Below are 21,575 nucleotides of genomic sequence, written 5' to 3'. Positions count from 1 at the left end.
TTTTGTTGCCAAAGTCGAGTAACAGCTGATCTATCGAACAGTCATCCTCCCAGATATCAACGTATCCCAGTCGCGGTTGTGTATTAAATTAGACAAACCCTATATAGAAATAGGTTTTACCCTTTTAACTGGCACAAAAAACTGACACCTTTATTCACGGCATCATGTTTGCAATGATCACAACACAAGCAGTCAAAATGCAAACAAAAAGAGACAACTCTGACAATAATATTGGCACTGTCCTTGAATTTGATTGGTCCACACCCGAGACGGGCTTTTCTTAGATCCTAGTCTCCACTGGTGTTGGACCAGAAGACGCCAGTGGAGACTAGGCTCTAAGAAAAGCCGTCTCGGGTGTGGACCAATCAAATTCAAGGACAGTGCCAATATTATTATCAGAGTTGTCTCTTTTTGTTTGCATTTTGACTGCTTGTGTTGTGGTTATTGCAAACATGATGCCTTGAATAAAGGTGTCAGTTTTTGTGCCAGTTAAAAGGGTAAAACCTCTTTCCATATCTTGTTACTGGCAAAGGAGGTCTCATAATAGACAAACTCTCGCTGCTCTGGCTTTTGACTTCGCCGACATGTTTTATTGGACCTCACACTCGGGGCAGTGTTTTTTTTGTTGTCTCCAAATTTAAACGTAGAAAGTACGGCAAAAATGGGTCGTTGGTAAAAAGTCCACGAGGGTGTGGCAGGCTTTCCCCATGGTTTCCACGGCCACTTTGGTCCCCAGGACTGGCCCAGAACCGGCCCAGGTACAGCTCCAATGCATGGGTTCATGTCCCCATGTTTCACGAACCCCTTGGGCTTTGTAGGCTCTGCCCCCCCCCCCCTCCCCTTAATCCTCCCCAATCTCCATAGTCGTAAAGTCCACAGCCATAGAAGTCACGGATTGACCCCATTAAAAAAAATACTTTTTACATAGTTTAATATTGTGGTAGGGGTTAGAGTAAGTTGAACTTGTTTATGTCTTTTTACAATCTTCCACGGTGTTTTTTTTTTACACAAATACGGATGGGGACGTTGAACCGAGCGAGTGACGCTGGCCTGCACGTGTCGCTCGCATGTTGACCTCGTGACCTCTCAAATGGTTCCGGAGTCGCCGTCGTTCTTAAGCGTGTCCGGCTTGGGTCGATAATCCATCCTGGGGGCCCAGGTCTGGGATCTTGTTTTTCCTGGGCCAGACCGGGTAACATGGAAAGTAACTTTGACGCCAGTGCCACGCCAGCTTCGTTGCAGCTAGCCAGGGGCGATGAGGCTTAAGAACGTCACCGGTAGGCCGGGTTGAGTGGACCCCGGCCTGGTACCCGCGGGGCGGTCATTGCGCGCGGGGAGTTAATGACCGTGAGAGCAGTGGAGAGCGCTCGCAGTGGGTCGGCGGGTGGCTGCCAATGAGATGACAGATAAAGCAGGCGCAGTCATCTCCCTGGTGTGAGAAGGGGCACGGGGGAAGCGGGACCGTAGCAGATGGTGCGAGTGGACTGCGTGTCGAGCGGCGGTGGTGCGGCGGTTAGCGCGCTGCATTACAAAGCCAGCGACCCGAGTTCAATTCCCGTTCACGGCCAACACCAGTGACGATTATCTTAACCGGTCCTGGGCTTTCTCCTGCTAGGTCGACTCGGCCTCAAATGAGTACCTGGTGTGGTGTGCAAACATCACCACTGGGCAGACAAAGGCGGTCGGGCGTGGTGCTGGCCACCAACCCCCTCGTGTGCTGTGCTGGCCTTCATAGGCGCTCGCTTAACAGCACTTGCCCCAACAGTCTTTTAGAGCTATACGGGGGATCTTTGTCTTTGGAGCTAGCACGAGGTGCAAAGTGGGTAAAGACACGAGTCTCAAAAGGCGGGGTGGGGAGAAGAGGAGGAGGAGGGGGGGGGTTCAGGGAGAACAAATAAATAAATGTGCGGTGAGAGAGAGATAGAGATGAAAGACAAATCGATACCCGAATTGAAATATTGTCCTTGAGTGTAAATACTACAAAGAGGGGATAAAGACTGCCGCGTGAAAGGAATATCGAATTGTGCATTTTTACGGTTGACGTCGTCTTTCCAGAGGCGAAATTTCAGCAGAGAAGCGGGCGAAAGGTGCAGAGCCCGGGATTGCTGCGTGTTGCCGCGTCGATGTAGTTTTGGGCGGATCGCGTTATTTCGTCTCGCTTGAAGCTGCCGCGACCTTCATTTTACCCCGTCGTCTCCTCCCGTGAAACGGCTGTGGAGCGAGCGACGCGTGCCATCGCGAGATCGTTTTAAATCTCTGACCCGCTCTGACGATCGCGAAAGCGTATCATTTCGTGTGGTCCGAGCGCCCGGTTTTAAAAGTTAAATCGGTGGGAAAAGTGTGCGACGGGGCAGCGATATTTTAAGCCGAGCGATGAAGATGCGAGTGCCAGTCGGAACATCGGCACGCGTTCAAGTTGCCCAGGATTTTTTGTTTGACACACATATAAAGGGTATTTTCCCCGCGCTCGCTCGCTTTTGGGAACCTTTCTGCCCGTGCAGCTGAACTAAAACTGCTTGCTGGGCAAAACGTCACGTGGAGTCTGTGCCATTTACAGGGAGAGAGTGGCGAGTTGTAAACTACCTCGTCTAGTATACAGGAGGACGTGGGTTCAATCCCGACCCTTGACGCCTGTATATTTAGAGTTTGCATGTTCTCCCCTTGGTCGTGTGGATTTTTCTTCGGGTCCTCACGTTTTTCCCTCCACATTTAGAAAGATGCACTTAACAGTATTTGTTGCTGCTAGAAATGTCCACGTGGTAAGCCCACGTGAGCTATCACTTGTGGCCAGGTCGCTTCTGAGAAGGAGCTATTTCGCTCAATTGTCCTTCCCTGGTCAGATAAAAATAGCATGGCTCGTGGATTTTCTTCACGAGTTGTGCTCATTTTTTTTTATATTCGTGGACGATTGAGTCAATTCGGACAATACGGGAAAGCGCAGGAGAGCCAACGACTTTTTGGCGAGAGGGCGTTGTGAAATCTCTGAACATGGAACAATAAAGTGGGCTGCAGTGTAACGTCCGGGAGGATGGCGCATACCTATGTTATTTATTTGTACTGTTCTGGAAAATAAATCAGGGGTGTGTGTGTGTGTTGGTTGTGGGGGCGTGTTTCAGGGTAGGGCATTGGAACAGGAGAGGATCAGACTTTAGCGCCTCCTTGCCAGACGCAGCCACCGCACAAGCTTTGTGTACACGCGATAAGTCAAACTTTAAAACCGGTTTCGGGGGGGAAAAAATGCACGAATGAAAAAATTCCTGTTCCTAGGTGTGTGGGATTGAGTCACACGGAGCAAATGAATGAGCTCCCTTGATGATGCTGGAAGTAGCCCTCCACAATGTTCCGGTGCCACCAATTGACTGGATTTTTGAGCAAGGCAGACAGGATATCATCGCACGACGTGCTGTCTCTGTGTGGAGTGCTGGCTCAAAAAAAATAGAAGTGAAGAAACTTTATTCATAATCACATTCGTAAGGCCGATACGTTTGAGCTCTTTTGTAGATATTCACAGGTTGGTGTACTTTTTTTTTTTCCCTTGACAGCTTTAAAGCCCTGAGATGGGCATAACTTAGTCACCACACCGTGAGAAGTAAGGTGGCATGTGTCCTTTGGAGTGACCAGACCCTGCCCATAGAATGTGGAAGTTTCACCTCTGGACCGGGGGCCATAAATCTAAATAAGAATCGCCCTACACCCGTTTAAGCAACGTGAACAGCTCTGACTGCTCACTTTGATTTACGCATTTATTGTTTTTGAACTTTGCGGCCAGGAATTGATTTTTATTTCGAAGCCGGCTGCCGTTGGGCGACGCTCACGCCGGGCTGCTGAGCGAGCGCGCGGTCGTCGGCGGTGACGCGAGGTTGCTCTCGCGTCGTGCGTGACTCGTTGCGCAACGGCATTGAACGCGCAAAGGCGTTTGCGCGTCGGCTGAGGTCCTTTTTGTTTTGCTGCGCGAGCTCCCTCTGATCTCCACCGACCTCGCCGAGTCGCGCCCAGCGAGCATTAAGAACCGGTTTTACCCAAATGTCGCCTTCACTCAATGGCTAGCGTGTGTGTTCGCCTGTGTGTGTGTGTGTGTGTGCACGCTAACAGCGCTTGCCCCAAAACCGTCTGTTAAGGCTACGTTGGGGGTGATCTTTGCCTTTGCGCGCGCGTGCCCGCGTGTGTGCGTGCGGCGACCTGATTTCGATTCCCCCCTCTCGGCCAACACCAGTGACGATTATCTGAACCGGTCCTGGGCCTCCCCTAGGTCGGCACGGCCTCAAATTAGTACCTGGTGCGGTGTGTGGTGAACATCGTCACTGGGAAAACGGAGGCGGCCGGGCGTGGTGTTGCCCATCCACGCTCTTGTGTCCTGCCCAGGCCCCTCATAGGTGAACGCTAACGGTGCTTGCCCCAACAGGCTATTGCAGGCTGTACGGTGGGATCTTTGTCTTTATGTGCACGTGTGGATGTGCGAGTGCATGGTAGTGGGTGAGTGGGACAGGTGTCACGCGCCGTTAAAATGTCGCCCTGATCCTTCGTGTGCGCGCAGGGATGGGATTCCTCCATACCGCTTCAAGAAGCAGCAGCGGAGGGAGATGCACCGGAGCATCCGGGCGAATGGACGGGTGGCCCTGCCACACTTCCCTGTGAGTAGCCCAATGCCAGACCTGCACCGCCACTCCTCAACGTCCTATGGACCTGTTTAACGCGTGACAAGATAAATAAGCAGACACATCCATAGCTCCACATAACAAATACAAGTATTGCTTACACAACCCATTAGCCGCACGGCCGTTTGAGAAGAGCATAATGTTAGCAGCGATGATTTCAAGACAAGAAAACTCTGGACTGGTTTTGACATGCGAAGTCCGTCGGGCTTGCTTGGATCAATGCTTGCTTGTCAACTGCCAGTGGTACAGCTGCGGACGGGGACCCTATCTTCACGCTATGGGCTCCTAGTTCAATGCAAAATGATGTAGCCGTAATACATCACCAAAAATAATCATTCGTGTCATGATGGAAAATAAAAATAACCAAACGAATATAAATCACCGGATTTACAACACTAACGATTGTTTTGAGTAGTTTATTTTGTAGCTATTTCTGGTCCTATTGTCTCATTGTTTGCGCTGCATTTGCGTTGAAGGAGGTGTGCTCTGTTTATTGCAGGTGTTTGTAATGGTTGCAAAAAAATGTCACAATTGATCTGGGTCTTCTACGGTAAGCCCGTGCTGTATGAATGTGGAATTGACACTGCTAAAATTGAGCATCGCACTGCGACCTTGGCTTTTGAGTTCTTTTACAAATGACGAAACTTTCTTGACTGCTGATGACATTAAATCAAAGTGTCAAAGAATAACATAACCACCATAAATAATGGTGTAGACCAATAAGTTTCAAATACAATATTTGCATGTTCACCACAAGTACTGTGTGTGGTTAATGCGGACTTGATTCCTTGCAAAAGGTTTATATTTAGTGTTTGAACATCTTAACACCTCCTGTTGTATTGCCAGAAAGGGTAAAACCTTTTCTTAATTTTTCATACTTTGATACTGGCAAAAAAGGTCCCATTTTGTAGCTGCACACCCCGAGCTATGAATGCTCTGATAGTGGCATTGTCTTTGTACTGTTCCCCTTGTTGGCGTTCTGTGGACTGACACTGGTGAGACTAGGCCCTAAAGAAGGCTGTCTCTGGTGTAGGCCAATCAGTTTCAAAGACAATGGCCATAGATATGATCATTGCGTGTTTGTTTGCATGTTCACCACAAGTACTGCGTGTGGTTAATGCAGTAACTTGATTCCTTGCACAATCTTCTATTTGGTGTTTCAGCATCTTAACGCAACTGTTTCATTGCTAGCAAGCGTAAACACCTATTCTTATTTTGTCATGCTCATGGCATTGTTTGCGTCGGAAAAGTTAACGGGCGGCAAATCATGAAAACCCAGCAAGCATGTGGTGGCGTTGGAGAAAGAATGTTGAGTCGGATAAGCTCGACGCGGCCAACATCTAGCTGAGCATGACCTTGAGCGACGCTTGGTAGGGAATTGTGCATTTTCTGACTGCCGCGGGTGCCCTTTGTGGGCTGTAATGGGCGAGTGTGCGTTTGTTCCTGGCATCACTAAATGCGGTTACAGAAGGGCTGACAAGGAGCGTGTGCAAACGACACGCGGGCAAGACGTTGGGCATTGAATGTATGTATGTTGAGCGCACGTAGCCAACGGTGATAATCCAATTGAAGGCAAGGGACTAGGCCCCGGAGTTTTCTGCGCTGCCCTCCATTGCCCACAACGTAGCACCGCAGCGGGCCTACAAAGCACCCGTTTTTGTGCGTGGCGGTCGCTCGTCTCCGCCCTGTCCAGGCTCGAAGTTCTGCTTAGCTGAAGCGGAGATCTGTTGGGATCGAGCGCGCTCCAGGTGTTTTGGGGCCACGGTCGTCGTGTGTTCATCGAAGAAGGATAATTGCCTGGCGATGGCGGTTGTTTTAGTGCGGTGAGCGTAGTGGGCTGCAGCTTGGTCTTGGTTGTGCGTATTTACGCAAAATTTGTTGTTTCCAAAACTTGTAAAACACTCGGTGAAAGGGAACTGGCTGAGGTGCACATTGTGACACTCCCCTGAAAAAGTCACGCTTCCTAGGTGGATTCCACGGATGAAGGACGCGTCAGTATTATGATCTGAAGGAGGATTTGAGAAAGAGCAACGTGTTACTTTTGAATAACGGTGACTTCAAAGTGTATGAGAGAGTAAGTGATGTCACTCATCAACAGTTCGTCTTTTATTTTGGCAGCTTAAAAGTCAAGTGTCTTTTGCGTTGGGTCCACGGGTAAAAGTCAAATTTCACAAGGACTACTAAAGTCTCGGCTTGTGACTATCAATAGATTGGTTAGAATCAATTTGTGCTGTCAATGCTTTGAATTACCTTTGCGGTATGTGATGTTTGTAATGGGTTCACGTGAACCCCTGCAGACACCAGAGGAGCCACGTTCACCAGAATGCTAAAGTGAAAATAAAATCCATTCCTGAATTGAATCGTGACCTTGAATTGTGACACTTGCGTCAAGTTCGCGGTGTTCGTGAATTGTTTCACGCGTTGTCAAGACGGACGCATTTTCCCAATTAATAGACACATACATCTTGAGATGTTACGCCTGTGACAGTGGTACACACAAGTGGCACTCTTGCCAATAGATTCAACAGGGTCACTTTAATTCCCCACGAAACAGAAATACCTCCAGCGCCAGTTGGGAATTGAAACCGTGGCAGTAGGTTCAGTGTTGAGCGCGTCAATCTCTGGGTTCCTCGCCTACCTGGCTTGACAATGTATGCACACTTGAGACGGCCATCTGTCCCAACACACCTTCACTTGCCGTCTAGTTTCATGTTGCTTCGTTTGTGTGCGCAACAGCAGTGCACGCGACGGCAGTGTCCTCCAATAATCCACACGGGCTTAATGGTTGAAGATTAAAACGGCCTTGATTGTACTAATTGCACATATTAGTCATCTATTTTTTTGTTTCCTTTGATATTGTTTCGGTTAATAATAATATTAGTGTATAAATAAACAAATGAGCCGTTTACCCCCCCCCCCCATCCCCCCCCCCCTTCATAATCCCTACAACTAACGGTGTCTGCGTGAACGGGCGTAAAACGCCCGGGCCCCATTTCCATTCTCGATTGAACAAAAGCGGCTGCGTGGCCGGCATTCAAGGTGCATGAGTCGGACTGGTACTCGAGGAAAATCCTCCAGCGAGATGCTCGCACAACACAACTCCCCCCACCGCCTTCACGTGGGCCCAGCCGCCCTTGTGCCTCTTGCGACAGCGGTCCGGTGCGGTTATCGAGGGTCCGTGGTAGCGCGTGGGGAGTCTCGCCACAGCTTTGTTGCGCTCTCCGCCGCTGCATTTTCAGGGACTCTTAATTTTTTGCGCGCCCCCAACTCCGGCTTGATGTCTTTGTTGAGATTTACCGCTCTCTGACCAGGCCGCCGGCATGAAATGCTGGGTGGGTGGGTGGGGGAGGGGGATAGACTAAATGTTACCGACCATCTGAAGTTTAGTGTCAACTCGTATCTGAAAAAAAAATCTCACCATGTCTTAAAAGTTGTGAGAAAGAACCGTTTTTAAAATGCTTCATAGCTGTTAAAACTCGATGCGTGGTGGCAGCTGGTTCGGGGGTGGGGGGGGGGGGAGGGGTGCGTGGTCCGGGGGAGAAGTCAGGCTTGTGGTGGGCGGTTAAAAGACCTCCCCTCGTTTTTTTTGGGAAATAGCCCCGTCTTCGGGAGGTCGGTGCAGGATGAAGGGAAGGGATTGGGAAGTGAATTTGGGAGAAAATGAATGGAGCAGCTCGGCCACAGTCTGCGCTGAGCTGATAGGCGTGCGCGCGCCCAAGGTGTCTTGAAGCTCTCGGGGCAGATAGCCCCGGCGCGCCATCCCTCCAACTTAAACGGTGGCAATCCTTCCCGTAGACTCAGGCCCCCCCCCCCCATACCGTGGTGGGCCCAGACGGGGGCCTAATTTCCTCTCCGTTGACCACCCTTCATCAGTTCTGTAAGTAACGTTTTTTTTACAGATGAGCCCGATTCAGTTTATGTTTGGTGTGTTTTTACATAATAGTATATTCTTCTCAGGAGAAGCGTAATTGGTCCGCTGACATGGTTTGTTGAAGTTCTCCAGCTGATGGGGTGGAGGGGGGGGGGCGGCGCTCACTGGCTTTTTGGCTTTATGTTACAGCGCACGCTTCGCGCATTGGGTTTGTAGCCGTAGCAATTTACGTTTAGAGAAGCCCAAGAGGAGGGAAGCGATGGCCAGAAGTTTAGAAAAAATATATTCTGAAGGACATTTTTTGACGTTTCATTCCATCTTTGAAAAGACCAAGAAAAAAACCCAATCATTACTGCTTTCAGTTTGCTGGCCGCTTATGAAGTTGTGTGGCACACTCTTCCAATTTTTTTTTTATTCTGTTCCGAGGATTTTATTTCACAGATGTCTTGCTCGTCTGAGTACTGGAATGGCCACTGGCTCTTTCTCATGCCCCTTTTATTCCTTTAATGTTGGGTGCGAATGAGACAAGCGGCAAGTCTCGCTGTTTGCACACTTACTGGCCACAACTTGATTTCCTCGCCTTAACCTGCTAAGAGCTGCACTCACAATCACGCCCCGTAGTCTGGCCCAGTTTTTCAATTTTTCGTCTCAATCGCAAGTATTCGATTCTTCATTTATTACGATGTGGCATGTTTTGATTTATTATATATATTTTTTTGTATTAGCTCCCGAGCCTCGGAAGCAACTGCGGACTGAAACGGTAAACGCGCATGTGGTTTATGGGGAATAAAGCTCGCCCCATTGTAAAGCAGACCGTCACAAGTGCAGCAACACCTCCCCCACCCAGCCCGCCACTTGCCTTGCGAGCACTGCTAGGGTTAATGTTATCGTAATTAATGGGGGAAGTTTAATTTCAAGGCGGAGGGTGAACAGGCGGGAGAGAGTGTGGAAAAGGGGGAAAAGGAACGCTTCTCATCTTGCGCGATGTACCCTAACCAGTCGGCGGTCCCAACAGCCTTGGAAATAGAAGAAAATTAATATAGTTTGAAGTCTCTCTTAGAACCATCAAAACAGCAACCAGCTGAGTTTCCGCTATCAGAAGTAGTTGCGGATCGTGCCGAGTTAAAGATTAGTCCACCGATGTAAGCCTCTCTCCCTACAAATCACTTTTATTAAAGGGAATAATTCACAAGCCCGAAAAGATGCTCCGAGTGGGTCTTGTTGTGAGTTTTAAGAAAGGGGGGGGGGTGAGGCGGGGGATGACAACAAACCACCTTAATCTGGTGTCAGAACTAATTTTTATTCAAAGGCCCCGTGGTTCAAAAAGTGCCTCTGGCTCCCATTTCGGGGGGATTTTTTTCTCTTCTTTATGTTTTTTTTTGCTGCTGCCGTTCCTGCCGTTTTATCTTAGTCATCTCATGCCTCGCATTGAACCCACCGGGGTGGCTCAGAAGTATAAGGTGCCCTGTGTTAACACAGAAAGCGCCGTACAGCCGTCTGTGATCTGTGGGGGCTCAGTCACTGTTCCTCCTTTGCTCGCTGCGATGGCTCCCCCTTCATGTAGCCCACCGGGGGGGGGGGGGGGGGGGTGGGATTGTAACCTTTTTTTCTTTGCCTTATTGGCCACGTACGCCAACCCCCCCCCCCCCGCCCCCCCCCCCCCCCCGAGATTAGAACCGCTGCCCGACGTGTATTTGTTCAACGGTGATTAGCGCAATCCGTACGATCGGTCCTCATCATCGTAATTTCAAATTAATACGTGATTAATTATTCGTAGGAATTATATATGTATGTTAAAAAAAAAATAGTTGACAGCCCTTTGCCAATCCACTGCCGGGCAAAGGCACCGTCATGTATCGTCGGTCCTGGTTGGTTTGTTTGACCGTACTTCATCACGCTGGTCAATTTGGGCGCCGTGGGACCAAGGCACGTTCAGATGTGAGTGTGCCACTGATGTTGGTCCACGACAGGGAACCGAATTCACGTCTCTGGCTTCGTAGTGCAGTGCACTAACCACTGCAAACGACACCTCCTTCATCCCCCATCCACGCGCACACATTTGTATTATCTGTTTATAAAGTATATATATCTTTTTTTATTATAAATGAATGTACATAGTTGTTTATTGATCCGTTTTATTTGTCCCCCCACCCCCACCCCTGCTCGCTGTGGGGTTTGTTTTGAGTAGTTTTTTTGTTTTAATTTGAGCATTTGATTAGTATTATGTTTACGTATTTTTCTGGGTTTTTTTTCGGCTTTTGTCATTAGTTCGTCTCGGTGCGTTTCGTCTTTTGTGGCTGCTTCGTAGCACTTTTCTGTCGGCGAGAGCACTTGAAAGCGATGCACCATGGATCAAGCCATCAGAACGTGATACGTTGCACAGATAATTAGGACTAATTAAACGTCATCTGCGGTAAATTAAATGAAATCGGGAGCCCATAAACGTATGGCCATTATTTTTATCCTCGTAATGAGTGGAACAACTTTCTACCGCTATTATTTTTATATTATTTTTATGCCCTTCAGCGAGGATTTTATTTTTCTCGTGGCCTTTTTAGGGTATTGGCTTATACACGTGACGAACAATTGAAGCAACCCACGCAATAAATTTCACTTGTAGATACAGTGAGGGGAAAAAAGTATTTGATCCCCTGCTGATTTTGTACGTTTGCTCACTGACAACGAAATGATCAGTCTATAATTTTAATGGTAGGTTTATTTGAACAGTGAGAGACAGAATAACAACAACAAAAATCCAGAAAAACGCATGTCAAAAATGTTATTAATTGATTTGCATTTTAATGAGGGAAATAAGTATTTGACCCCTATGCAAAACATGAATTAGTACTTGGTGGCAAAACCCTTGTTGGCAATCACAGAGGTCAGACGTTTCTTGTAGTTGGCCACCAGGTTTGCACACATCTCAGGAGGGATTTTGTCCCACTCCTCTTTGCAGATCTTCTCCAAGTCATTAAGGTTTCGAGGCTGACGTTTGGCAACTCGAACCTTCAGCTCCCTCCATAGATTTTCTATGGGATTAAGGTCTGGAGACTGGCTAGGCTACTCCAGGACCTTAATGTGCTTCTTCTTGAGCCACTCCTTTGTTGTCTTGGCCGTGTGTTTTGGGTCATTGTCATGCTGGAATACCCATCCACGACCCATTTTCAATGCCCTGGCTGAGGGAAGGTGGTTCTCACCCAAGATTTGATGGTACATGGCCCCTGCATCGTCCCTTTGATGCGGTGAAGTTGTCCTGTCCCCTTAGCAGAAAAACACCCCCAAAGCATAATGTTTCCACCTCCATGTTTGACGGTGGGGATGGTGTTCTTGGGGTCATAGGCAGCATTCCTCCTCCTCCAAACACGGCGAGTTGAGGTGATGCCAAAGAGCTCCATTTTGATCTCATCTGACCACAACACTTTCACCCAGTTGTCCTCTGAATCATTCAGTTGTTCATTGGCAAACTTCAGACGGGCATGTATATGTGCTTTCTTGAGCAGGGGGACCTTGCGGGTGCTGCAAGATTTCAGTCCTTCACGGCGTAGTGTGTTACCAATTGTTTTCTTGGTGACGATGGTCCCAGCTGCCTTGAGATCATTGACAAGATCCTCCCGTGTAGTTCTGGGCTGATTCCTCACCGTTCTCATGATCATTGCAACTCCACGAGGTGAGATCTTGCATGGAGCCCCAGGCGGAGGGAGATTGGCAGTTCTTTTGTGTTTCTTCCATTTGCGAATAATCGCACCAACTGTTGTCACCTTCTCACCAAGCTGCTTGGCAATGGTCTTGTAGCCCATTCCAGCCTTGTGTAGGTCTACAATCTTGTCCCTGACATCCTTGGAGAGCTCTTTGGTCTTGGCCATGGTGGAGAGTTTGGAATCTGATTGATTGATTGCTTCTGATATTAGGAGCACTCCCTTTAAGAGTGTGCTCCAAATCTCAGCTCGTTACCTGTATAAAAGACACCTAGGAGCCAGAAATCTTTCTGATTGAGATGGGGTTGTTGTTATTCCGTCTCTCACTGTTCAAATACACCTACCATTAAAATTATAGACTGATCATTTCTTTGTCAGTGGGCAAACGTACAAAATCAGCAGGGGATCAAATACTTTTTTCCATCACTGTGAATCCTTCAGTCATATACCCAGGGTACCCCTCCTCTCAATCGTCTCTCTGTTGCTTTGCACATCACGTTTGTATGCGCTTGTGCGTGTGCATACGACCTATGGGTCCTGAGCTTCCCTTAGGTTGGCTCAGCCTCAAAATGAGTAGCTGGTGTGTAAACGTCGCCACTAAGGAGACAAAGGCGGTTGGGTGTGGTGCTGGCCACCAAACAACTCTTGTACCATGCCGGCTTTCATAGGTGCTCGCAAACAGCACTTGCCCCAAAACTCTGTTCGGTCGATGTCTTTTGTACGACCTATGGGTGGGCGCAGTTTGTAATACGTGTGAATTTGACATGCAAGTTTGTGTGGGGTTTGTTAGTGGCCAGTGTGCTTGTGTACGTGTGCCTGTTAAGGTTCAGTGTGTGCGTATACCTTTTCGAGTGTACACTCGTTTACTCTGTAAAATATCCATGCACTGCATATATATACACACACACACACGGACACAGACACACGCACGTGCGCACGCAAACACAAGCGTGCATCTTTCGCGTTTGTCTCCTTGGGTCTGTTTGATGTTCTCTGTGGTAGCTTTGAAATCGCGGGAGTTCAGAGAGGGTTGTCGTGTCCGGCCGCGTCTGTAAGTAGGAGAGGCTGCGCCCAGCAGAGTCGGTCGGATTCGGCTGGTGCATCATCGGGGGTGGTGGGGGGATGTCGAGTGGGGGGAGGGGGATGCGGGGGTCGGAGAGGGGGTGGGAGGGAGGGGGGTCATCCAAGGGTGTCCGCTGTCCGTGGGACATCCAGGGAGGATCGTCGTCCGTGCGCTCATCCGCTCGCTCACAAGCGCAGAGCAACCGAGCGAGCTCAGCGCGGTCCGTTACCCATCGCGTGAATCTTCCAGACGTAGCCTCTCAAGAACAATGGGGATTTAGTTGGGATTATTTTTTTGTGAATTAACATCACGTAGAGCCAGGTGAGAGCCCGGTGAAATTTTTGGTTCGGTTTTTTTTTGTTTCTTTTAGTTTTCATGCAGCAGCCTCATCAGTGAGAGCGGTAACTTATGAAATGGGTAAATTCCTTGCATGGCACCGGGCAGGAACTTTTTAGAGAACTATGATAAGTGTTTTTTTTTTTTTGCCAGAGGGCACACTTCTGTACGCCTAACATCTTCAGCAGGTAGCTTGATAATAACTTAATGAGCAGGGGGTGGGGGAAGAGACAAAAACTAATAAAAAAGCAACTTTCTCATGCATATTTATTCGCGTTGTATTAAAGCGGCGAATCATTTACCGTGCCGGTGTTTGTTTGTGGTGGGGGGGGGGGTTTTTGTAGAAGTAATCATTTTCAAGCGCAGTTCATCTAATTCCACCACCAGGAGCGGTGTCCGCGTTTAAAAGGCGGCGCTTTGCCCAGGCGGAGCGCCGGCTCTGCTGGTGGCTCCCTTATTATGGCGGTGCGACTCACGCGGTTTTTTGCGCGCGTTTGAATGTCCCCCAGGGCTCGTGTGGCGTGTGGCGTAGTTTACCAATTCCTTTCTACCTTCATCCCTTCGTCTCTCTCGCTAAAGATGAGAGCCAGCGGGGCGGTCGGCTCCCTTTTACTGGTTTGCATTTCCCAAGCAAATGTAGATTCACCTCGGGGAGCTCGGAAATACTGAGCACGAGAACAGCTTGCCACCGACTTTGGTGCCGGTTACGCGCGCAGTTTATTTTATTTATTTATGCCTCTATTAAAAACGCGAAAGCTTTGCGAGGCGCGTCTCAATCTCGCTTCCCCCGGCGAGCGAGAAGCGTGGCCGGGGGAAGCGCCGATTGCAGCACGCCGCTCGCGATTCCTCCTCCTCCTCCTTCCCCTGTGGGTGCCTGACGGAAACCGGTTCCTCGCCGCCATCACAGCCACCGCGGCCCCGCGAGCCTTTGTGAACGGCACCTGTCGCTCGAAAACGAACGCGAGAACACGGATGCTCCGCAGGTCGACGATTGGTTCGTCGTTTGGTGCCCGCGATCGTTTTTTTAATTCGTTATGATCATTGTTATTCTTCTTCTTCTTCTTCGTCTTCTTCTTCTTCTTCGTCTTCTTCTTGGTCTTCTTCTTCTTCGTCTTCTTCGTCTTCTTCTTCGTCTTCTTCGTCTTCTTCTTCTTCTCCTTCTCCTTCTTCAATTTATAACCCCCTGAGGAGACGACGAGGACGACGGCGGCGGCTTTGTTTGATGCCGGCGTTTAACGCAGTCTTTATCTTATTTCCTCCCCCTCCACCGCATGCACCGCCAGAGGACGAGTCGCCTGCCCAAGGAGATGGGACCCGTGGATCCGAAGAAGTTTGCGGCCGACCTGATCTCGCGCCTCGAGCTGGTGAAGCGGGAGCGCGACGCCCAGGAGGGCCTGGAGGAGCGGCTCCAGAGGCTGCGCGAGGTGAGGGTCTGCTGCGCCACGGTGTGACGAGCGGTGTCACGCACGCACACGCGCGTGTGTGTGCGTGTGTGCGTGTGTGTGCGCGGCTTCTCCCGGCCGTCACGACGAGACGACTCGTCCCCCCATGCGGTGGCCGTGTCCTTCTTCGCAGCTGCGCGAGCCGCCGTGGGAATTGAATGCCAGCCCGACTGGCACTTCTTTAATTGGCTGTCGGGAAAGTTGTACTTATGTACTTATGTTTGGTGTTGACAGTTTTCACAATGTGGAGGGGTTTTATTTTTGTATGCGCACGTGTGTGTGTGTGTGTGTGTGCGCGCGCGCGAAATATAAACTCTATTTTCGTCTTTGCAAACGAGCCCGTTATTCACAGCGAAATGTGCGGAATTTTTTTTTTTTGCCGGCTTATGAAGAGCGTTAATAAATGCCACCGTCACTTCCCGTCTCGCGTGACAAATCCGATGTGCACCACGCGGGAACCTGCTCCCGAGTGCGACGCGCGTCGCCAAAAAGTATCCTGGGTGCTCACTTTTTTTTTTTGTTGCGGCAAAACACATCGAGCGTTGCTTGTAGCGCCCGCTTTATTTACTCCATTCGCCATGGCACACCGCTTAAGCCACTGGGGACGGCTAAGCCTCGGCCGTATTCCGGGCGCCCGTGATTGCCTTAACGATTGTCCGGGCAGAGTTTATCCGCGGGGGGGGGAAAGTATCCTCGGCCTTATCTGCCGCCAGGCGGCCGCGTTTTTAACCCGGCGGCGTTGTGAGAGCACCTCCTCACCTTGAGTCGCCCCCGCCCCCCAGCCACTCCCCCCCCCCCCTGCCCCAATCCTCCCCCCCCAACTCTCCGCCCATCCCTCTCCCCCTCCGGACGAAAAAGCACTGCGCACACTTTAATGAGGGTGCCCGGAGAGCGGCGGTTTCTTGACACCGATGTCCCATCCACGTCCTAATGGGACGGTGAGTGGACCAGTTTGGTACTCTGCCGCTGCTGCTACCACAGTCGGGCTTCCGTCCACGGCCACCCCAGAACTGTCAGGTGCTCGGAAATATCCGGAGCTGCACTCTCCCTAGCCCACAACTGCTGATGGCCGTCGGTACCAGCAGCAGCGCCGCCGCTGATTGCGAGCTCACGTCTGGCTTTAGCGGAGTGCACAGCTCGCTAAGTTGTGATGCTTGGGGCTCCTCGTTGTGTTTTAATTGTGGGTCGGTGCAAACGTTAAGTTTTGTGGCTCCCCTAACGTTACATCGAGCTCTTTTAGGTTACCGCACATGTTTTTGCCGTAAATATGACGACTTGAGCGTTGAAATGTTAGCGAGCGAGACACCGTTTTTGCCTCTTTGCAATGAACGTGTGCTGCGAGCCACTTGAGAAGAGTGCCCTTGCAGGCCGAACTGAGAGAGAGAGAAGAGGCACTTGTGTAAACTGTAGGCAAATGAAAGCCCACGAGAGCATGAAAGATTTTGAAAGTTAGTCTTGTCCGGAGTTTTGTTGTTATCATTTGTACCATTTCTAAGCTGTATTGGCAGCGTCATACAATTCTCAGAGCCGTATTCTTATTAATAAGCGTAATGTGGCGATTTTTTTTTATTAGCTGGAGTAGGGGGGGGGGGAGGGAAAAATCTTACATGGCCTTTTAATAATGATAATAATAATAAAACAATTCTTTTGCTTTATGCTTCCAGATGGTCTTTTTCCTGTTGGAATCTGACTTAAAGAAAAAAAAACGAGTGAGAGAAAGGAAAACGGGGGGGGAGCCCCTTTGATATGTCTTCTCAAGCCCAGCGAAGGGTGCTCATTTAAATAGGTTTTTAAAGGGCCCTGGCTGAGAGGAGCGCCGGCGCACTGGCGAAGTCTCGGCCTTACCCCGCTGGCTTATGCAGATTACGGTGCGCCGTGCCGGACTCCCCGAGAGCCTTGAAAGCGAAGCCTTCCCCGCCGCCCTCTCCCTTGCAGCCCTGCTTTGATTGGACCGTCCCCGTCGAGGGACGCGGCGAGCGAGCGAGCGAGATGATCCTCGCTCCAGAAACAAACTTTCGCTGCATAATTAAAGACGGTCTCGTTGCCTGTCCGAGGGACGCGCACTCGCAGGGCGTGGAGGGAGAGCGGGAGAGGTGAAAACAACAACAACAACAACAAAAACACGCACAAAAAAGGACGGGAGACAAAAAGAAGGAGCGGCGTGGTTTCCCGCTCTTCGCCGCCCGCCCCGCTGTGCGTTTGCGGCTGCGCTTGGCGCCCGTGCTGGCGCTTGGCTCTGGGAACTCAAAAGCCCCGTCGCTCGGCGTGCACCTGTCAACATGAGTGGGACCCCAGCCCCACGCTGGCCTCTAGGACTGCGTGACTCACCTCCCGTTTTATTTATTCACTGCGAGAGGCTGGGGGGGGGGGGGTTGCTTTTTGTAGATTAATGTATTATGCACATGGCCGATGTGCGGTAAATAGCAATGCGAGGATCGCGGAACTTGGCTTATTTGTTTTTCGGGGGTCTTATCGTGGTCACTTTGGTTCGTTGCGTTTGTCGATCGTCATTTTAGCAATGACCAGCTGGGTGAAACGAGGCCAGGAGTCATCCACTCGCTTCACATTCGGCAGAGATATTTTACTGCTTACAAGGCATCGTCGTCATAGCGCCTTCTTGATAACTCCGCGTGCGAATACCAAGCGTGCTTAATAATCAGGCGGTTGCGATTTCAAACGCTGGCCAGTGGTTGACTTTGCCCGTCATTCCTCCGGGGGTTCAACAAAATGCGCACTCGTTTGTTTCGAGAACAATTACGGTCATCCAATTGAGTCTGCCGTTGCTGGTGCACGAATTTCCACTGCTGCCGGATGCTGAGCAGCAGCCTTGCGGGGCTACGCTAGGAGGGCCTGCACGTTGACCGACGTAATGTCTCGCGCGCAGCGTGTGCGCACAATGTGAGATGCCGTCGCAGTCTGTACAACAAGTCAAAGCATCTTCTTTGGTTCTTTCGGTAAAGTCACCACGTAGGATGAGAATAAATTAAAAAAATAAAATAACACGATAAAATCCTCCAGACTCATGGGCCGCAGCGCAAGCGGCCGTTTGCGTTGTGGCCGAAACGTCGTGAGGATTGCATTGTGTTGTTTTATTATTTTATTCTCATTCTACGTGGTGGTGACTTTACCGAAAGAACCAAAGAAGGTGAATCCTTGCAGTCACGAAAGCTTCAAATCGAAATTTAAGTCGAAGCATAACGGAGCGCAAATGAGCCCATTGGCGTATCGCTCGTGACCGGGTCGTAACCCCCCGTGGCAATAGTGGAAATTCCACGTTGCCATAGAGGCGGCGCAGTGTTGCCATCGGACTGATCGCCGGTGACTTGGGGACAGTGGGGGTACTCATTTTATCGACACTGCAGAGATGATGAGCATGAATCAATCCCTAACTTCTCATTGAGCTTTCCATCTTTTAGGAGTGAGCAGTGCATTCTATGCACAGCATCAGCCATAACATTGTTGCATATACAGGGTGGTCCCATAAGTCTGGAATCGTAGGAAAAATCATGCAAGAAAAGGCAATAGTAAAGCCTTTATTCACAGAACCTGCCCAATGTGTCCACCATTGTTCCTGATGCACAACTCCTCGCATCAGGTCCACTGCGTGGTTGATCTCGTGTGGATCCCGTTTCCCTAAACTTTGCAACAAGTTTGCCAAGACAGCTCTGTGTTGTTGGCTCTCTGTCTGGATGCAGCCTGTTAAATACAACGGCGTCCTCCCTCTGTCTCCGATTTCCGATGAGTAGAATTATCTGGACTCGTTGTTCCTTACGCGGAGACATCTTGGGCCTGCAGAAACATAACAAAATAAGCATTAGTTATTTTTCCCTTTGATTCCAGACTCATGGGACACCCTGTATAATCAGTGACACACGAAGTGCCTGTGTGTGGGTATGTATATGTAAATGTGGGGAGCGATGATGCAGTGATCCGTACAATGTGTTATGTAACAGCCACGGCAAACATTAGTGGTCCTGGGCCTTAAATTCGTACCTGGTGTCACGTAAACATCAGCACTGGGGAGACAGAAGGCTCGACGTGCTTCTGGCCGCATCACCATTTCATTGACTGAGCCAGCCTTAATACGTACTCGCTAAATAGCAGCACTTGTCCGTACGGCCATACGGGGAGGGGGGGGGTGGGGGCGATCTTTGTGGATTCAAATGTCCCATGTACGGCACTCCCCATTGACACTGAGCGCGTCCTCTGTCCACGCGCAGGAGGAGGAGAGCCTGACATCCGACGTCTCGGCGATGGGTGGCTGCGGCGGTCGGGAGCTGCTGCTTCCGCTCTCGCACCAGCTGCACCCCTTCGCGCTGCTCATGCGCGCCGGTGGCGTCGGTGGCGGCGGCGGCGGCGGCGGCGGCGCGGACGCGGTGGTGGCCGTGACGGCGGTCGCCCCCGAGGACGACCCCGAGTCGATCCTGGACGAGCACGTGTCACGCGTGATGGGCACGCCCGGCCAGCGCTCGCCGCTCCGGGGCCGTTCGCCCGAGCGCCGGCTCGTGCCCCGGCTGCAGTCCGTGTTCGGCACGCCGCTCCTCCCGGCGCTGAGCCCGCAGCAGCAGCAGCAGCAGCACCAGCAGCAGCAGCTGGCGCTGCAGGGACAGCTGGCGCCGGCGACGTCTCTCGCGGCGCCGGCCGCGGTCGGGTGCGGACGGCCGGGTCACAAGGCACACGTGCAAGTGCACCATCACCACGTGCACCACCACGGGCCCGAGGGCGACGCGGCCGCCCCCCCGAGGCCTCCGTACGCGTTTGCCGGCACCGCCGCGGAACCCTACGGTGGCGTGCGGACGAGCGGGCCCGACGCGTACGGCAGGTACGCCGCTTGCGAACGCCGAGGTTTTGCGCGCAAAATGTTCGGTTGGCACGCGTACCCGAGGAATCGATGTTTCGCCGACGTCTGGGCCCGGGTGAGGCTGCTGTGCTTGACTCGTAGTCGGAAGACCGCGAGTTGAAATCCTGGTCTGGGGTTGGCTAAAAGCTGTCATCGTCATCCATCATAATCAATTATCGTCGCTGTTCTGTGGGTCGGTAAAAGTAAGTACCGCTTTGTGGGAAGTCACCAGTGGTTTGCCCTGTTGATAGGCTGGTGTCTTTCATAGTAAAGCATCATTGCCACCACTGACCGTTAAGACCATCAGTTCACGACCCATTTTAATCAGGGGCTGCTGAAATAATCCGGAGCTACTGAAGCAGTGCCTCTCGCATGGCCATTATGAGCCACCTTCGCCACCAGCTACCTTCCACCATAGGAGGATTTTGCAGATGTCTCATGTTCGTATTGGGCAGTCTGACCTTGCTCAGCCATTGGCACGAAGGCAAGTTGGTGTCTGATGACGACGACGACGATGATGATGATGATGACAGTGATGCATCTTGTATTGGATTTGACAGCCACGGCTCCAGAGAGGTTCAACAAATTAATTTGTTGTCTCAATGAATCAGGAATATAAATGCGGTGAAAAGTGCGCCGTTTTCATCATGGATTATCATAATCCCTGTTGCCACATGGCCGCCTCTTCAATATAAAGCGGGTCCACCCAAAGCCATCTATTGTTTCTGGACTACACTTAGAGCGTCTTGAACGAAAGGTAGCAATGAATTGCTGATGCACATGACCAGAGACCGTTAATACTATACCGCTTGCAGATAAGACACGGTGATAATGACCATAATTATGTTCACAATGGCGATGATGTACAGAAAGGATTAATTAACAGAAAGCGGCAGGTAGATGCAACGATGATGATGATGATGATGGTAACAGTGATGATGATGATGAGCAGAGACTTAATTCAATGGCGATAATGATGACGACGACGACGACACTGTTAATGCAATCGCTCGTCCGTGCTGCAGTGGCAAAGGCATTCCGGCGGAAGAGGCTGACCGTGCTCGGCTCATCTGGAAGTGGATGATGGAGGGCGAAAGGGAGAGTGGCAAACACCACAAGTCCCCGCACAGGTACACACGCGAGGCCTCCGTGCATCCACGTCAGCCCCGCGGTAGCACGGCCCGCTTGAGACTCGCACAACTTGCCCTCGATAAAATAAAGACGACAGCAACACCAACCTTGCACTTATGATGCCCCCGCGTGATGCAACAAACGCGCGCTTTCAGATGCCCTTCTGCGGCCGTCTGGAACGCTCTTCCTTGCGATATTAGGAAGCTACTGGGAGCTATGAACTTTTAAATCTAGATAAAAAAAATAATTTCCTGCTTTTTGTGTTTAGTTTGCTGGCCTTCTCCCTCACCTCCGATTAGCACGGTTAGCCTTGTACGGTGCGAAAGGAGTTCGACATGGATACAAACATACAGATGTGCCGGAGCGCAGGGAAGGAAAGGAAGAGAGAGGAAGCAAGTAGGGAGATGCAAAATCACGGTTGCCAAGGAAGGTTTTTAGGAGACAGGCGAAAGCACAGATACAGGGGGACCAGGTCGAGTTGCCTGGGAATGAATTTCCAGAGGGTTCTGGGTGGAGGGGTAGTGGCTAAAAGAGCGGCCATC

General features: G+C 50.6%; 1 protein-coding gene across 2 annotated transcripts in view; it reads left to right on the top strand.

The window, feature by feature from the left end:
* LOC116949690 (axin-1) overlaps positions 1–21,575 on the top strand; it is a 93,190-nt gene that overhangs the window by 53,206 nt on the left and 18,409 nt on the right. For both annotated transcript variants that reach the window (XM_076072336.1, XM_032967274.2), the window contains exons 5-8: positions 4,535–4,631; positions 14,904–15,044; positions 19,283–19,884; positions 20,928–21,032. In XM_076072336.1, coding sequence (XP_075928451.1) covers positions 4,535–4,631; positions 14,904–15,044; positions 19,283–19,884; positions 20,928–21,032 — 945 coding nt within the window. The remainder of the gene's footprint in view (positions 1–4,534; positions 4,632–14,903; positions 15,045–19,282; positions 19,885–20,927; positions 21,033–21,575) is intronic.

Source organism: Petromyzon marinus, chromosome 37 (assembly GCF_048934315.1).
Source record: "Petromyzon marinus isolate PM22_M1 ecotype Great Lakes invasive population chromosome 37, UKy_Petmar_22M1.pri1.0, whole genome shotgun sequence".
Taxonomy (NCBI): domain Eukaryota; kingdom Metazoa; phylum Chordata; class Hyperoartia; order Petromyzontiformes; family Petromyzontidae; genus Petromyzon; species Petromyzon marinus.
This window is presented reverse-complemented; position numbering and strand designations above follow the sequence as displayed.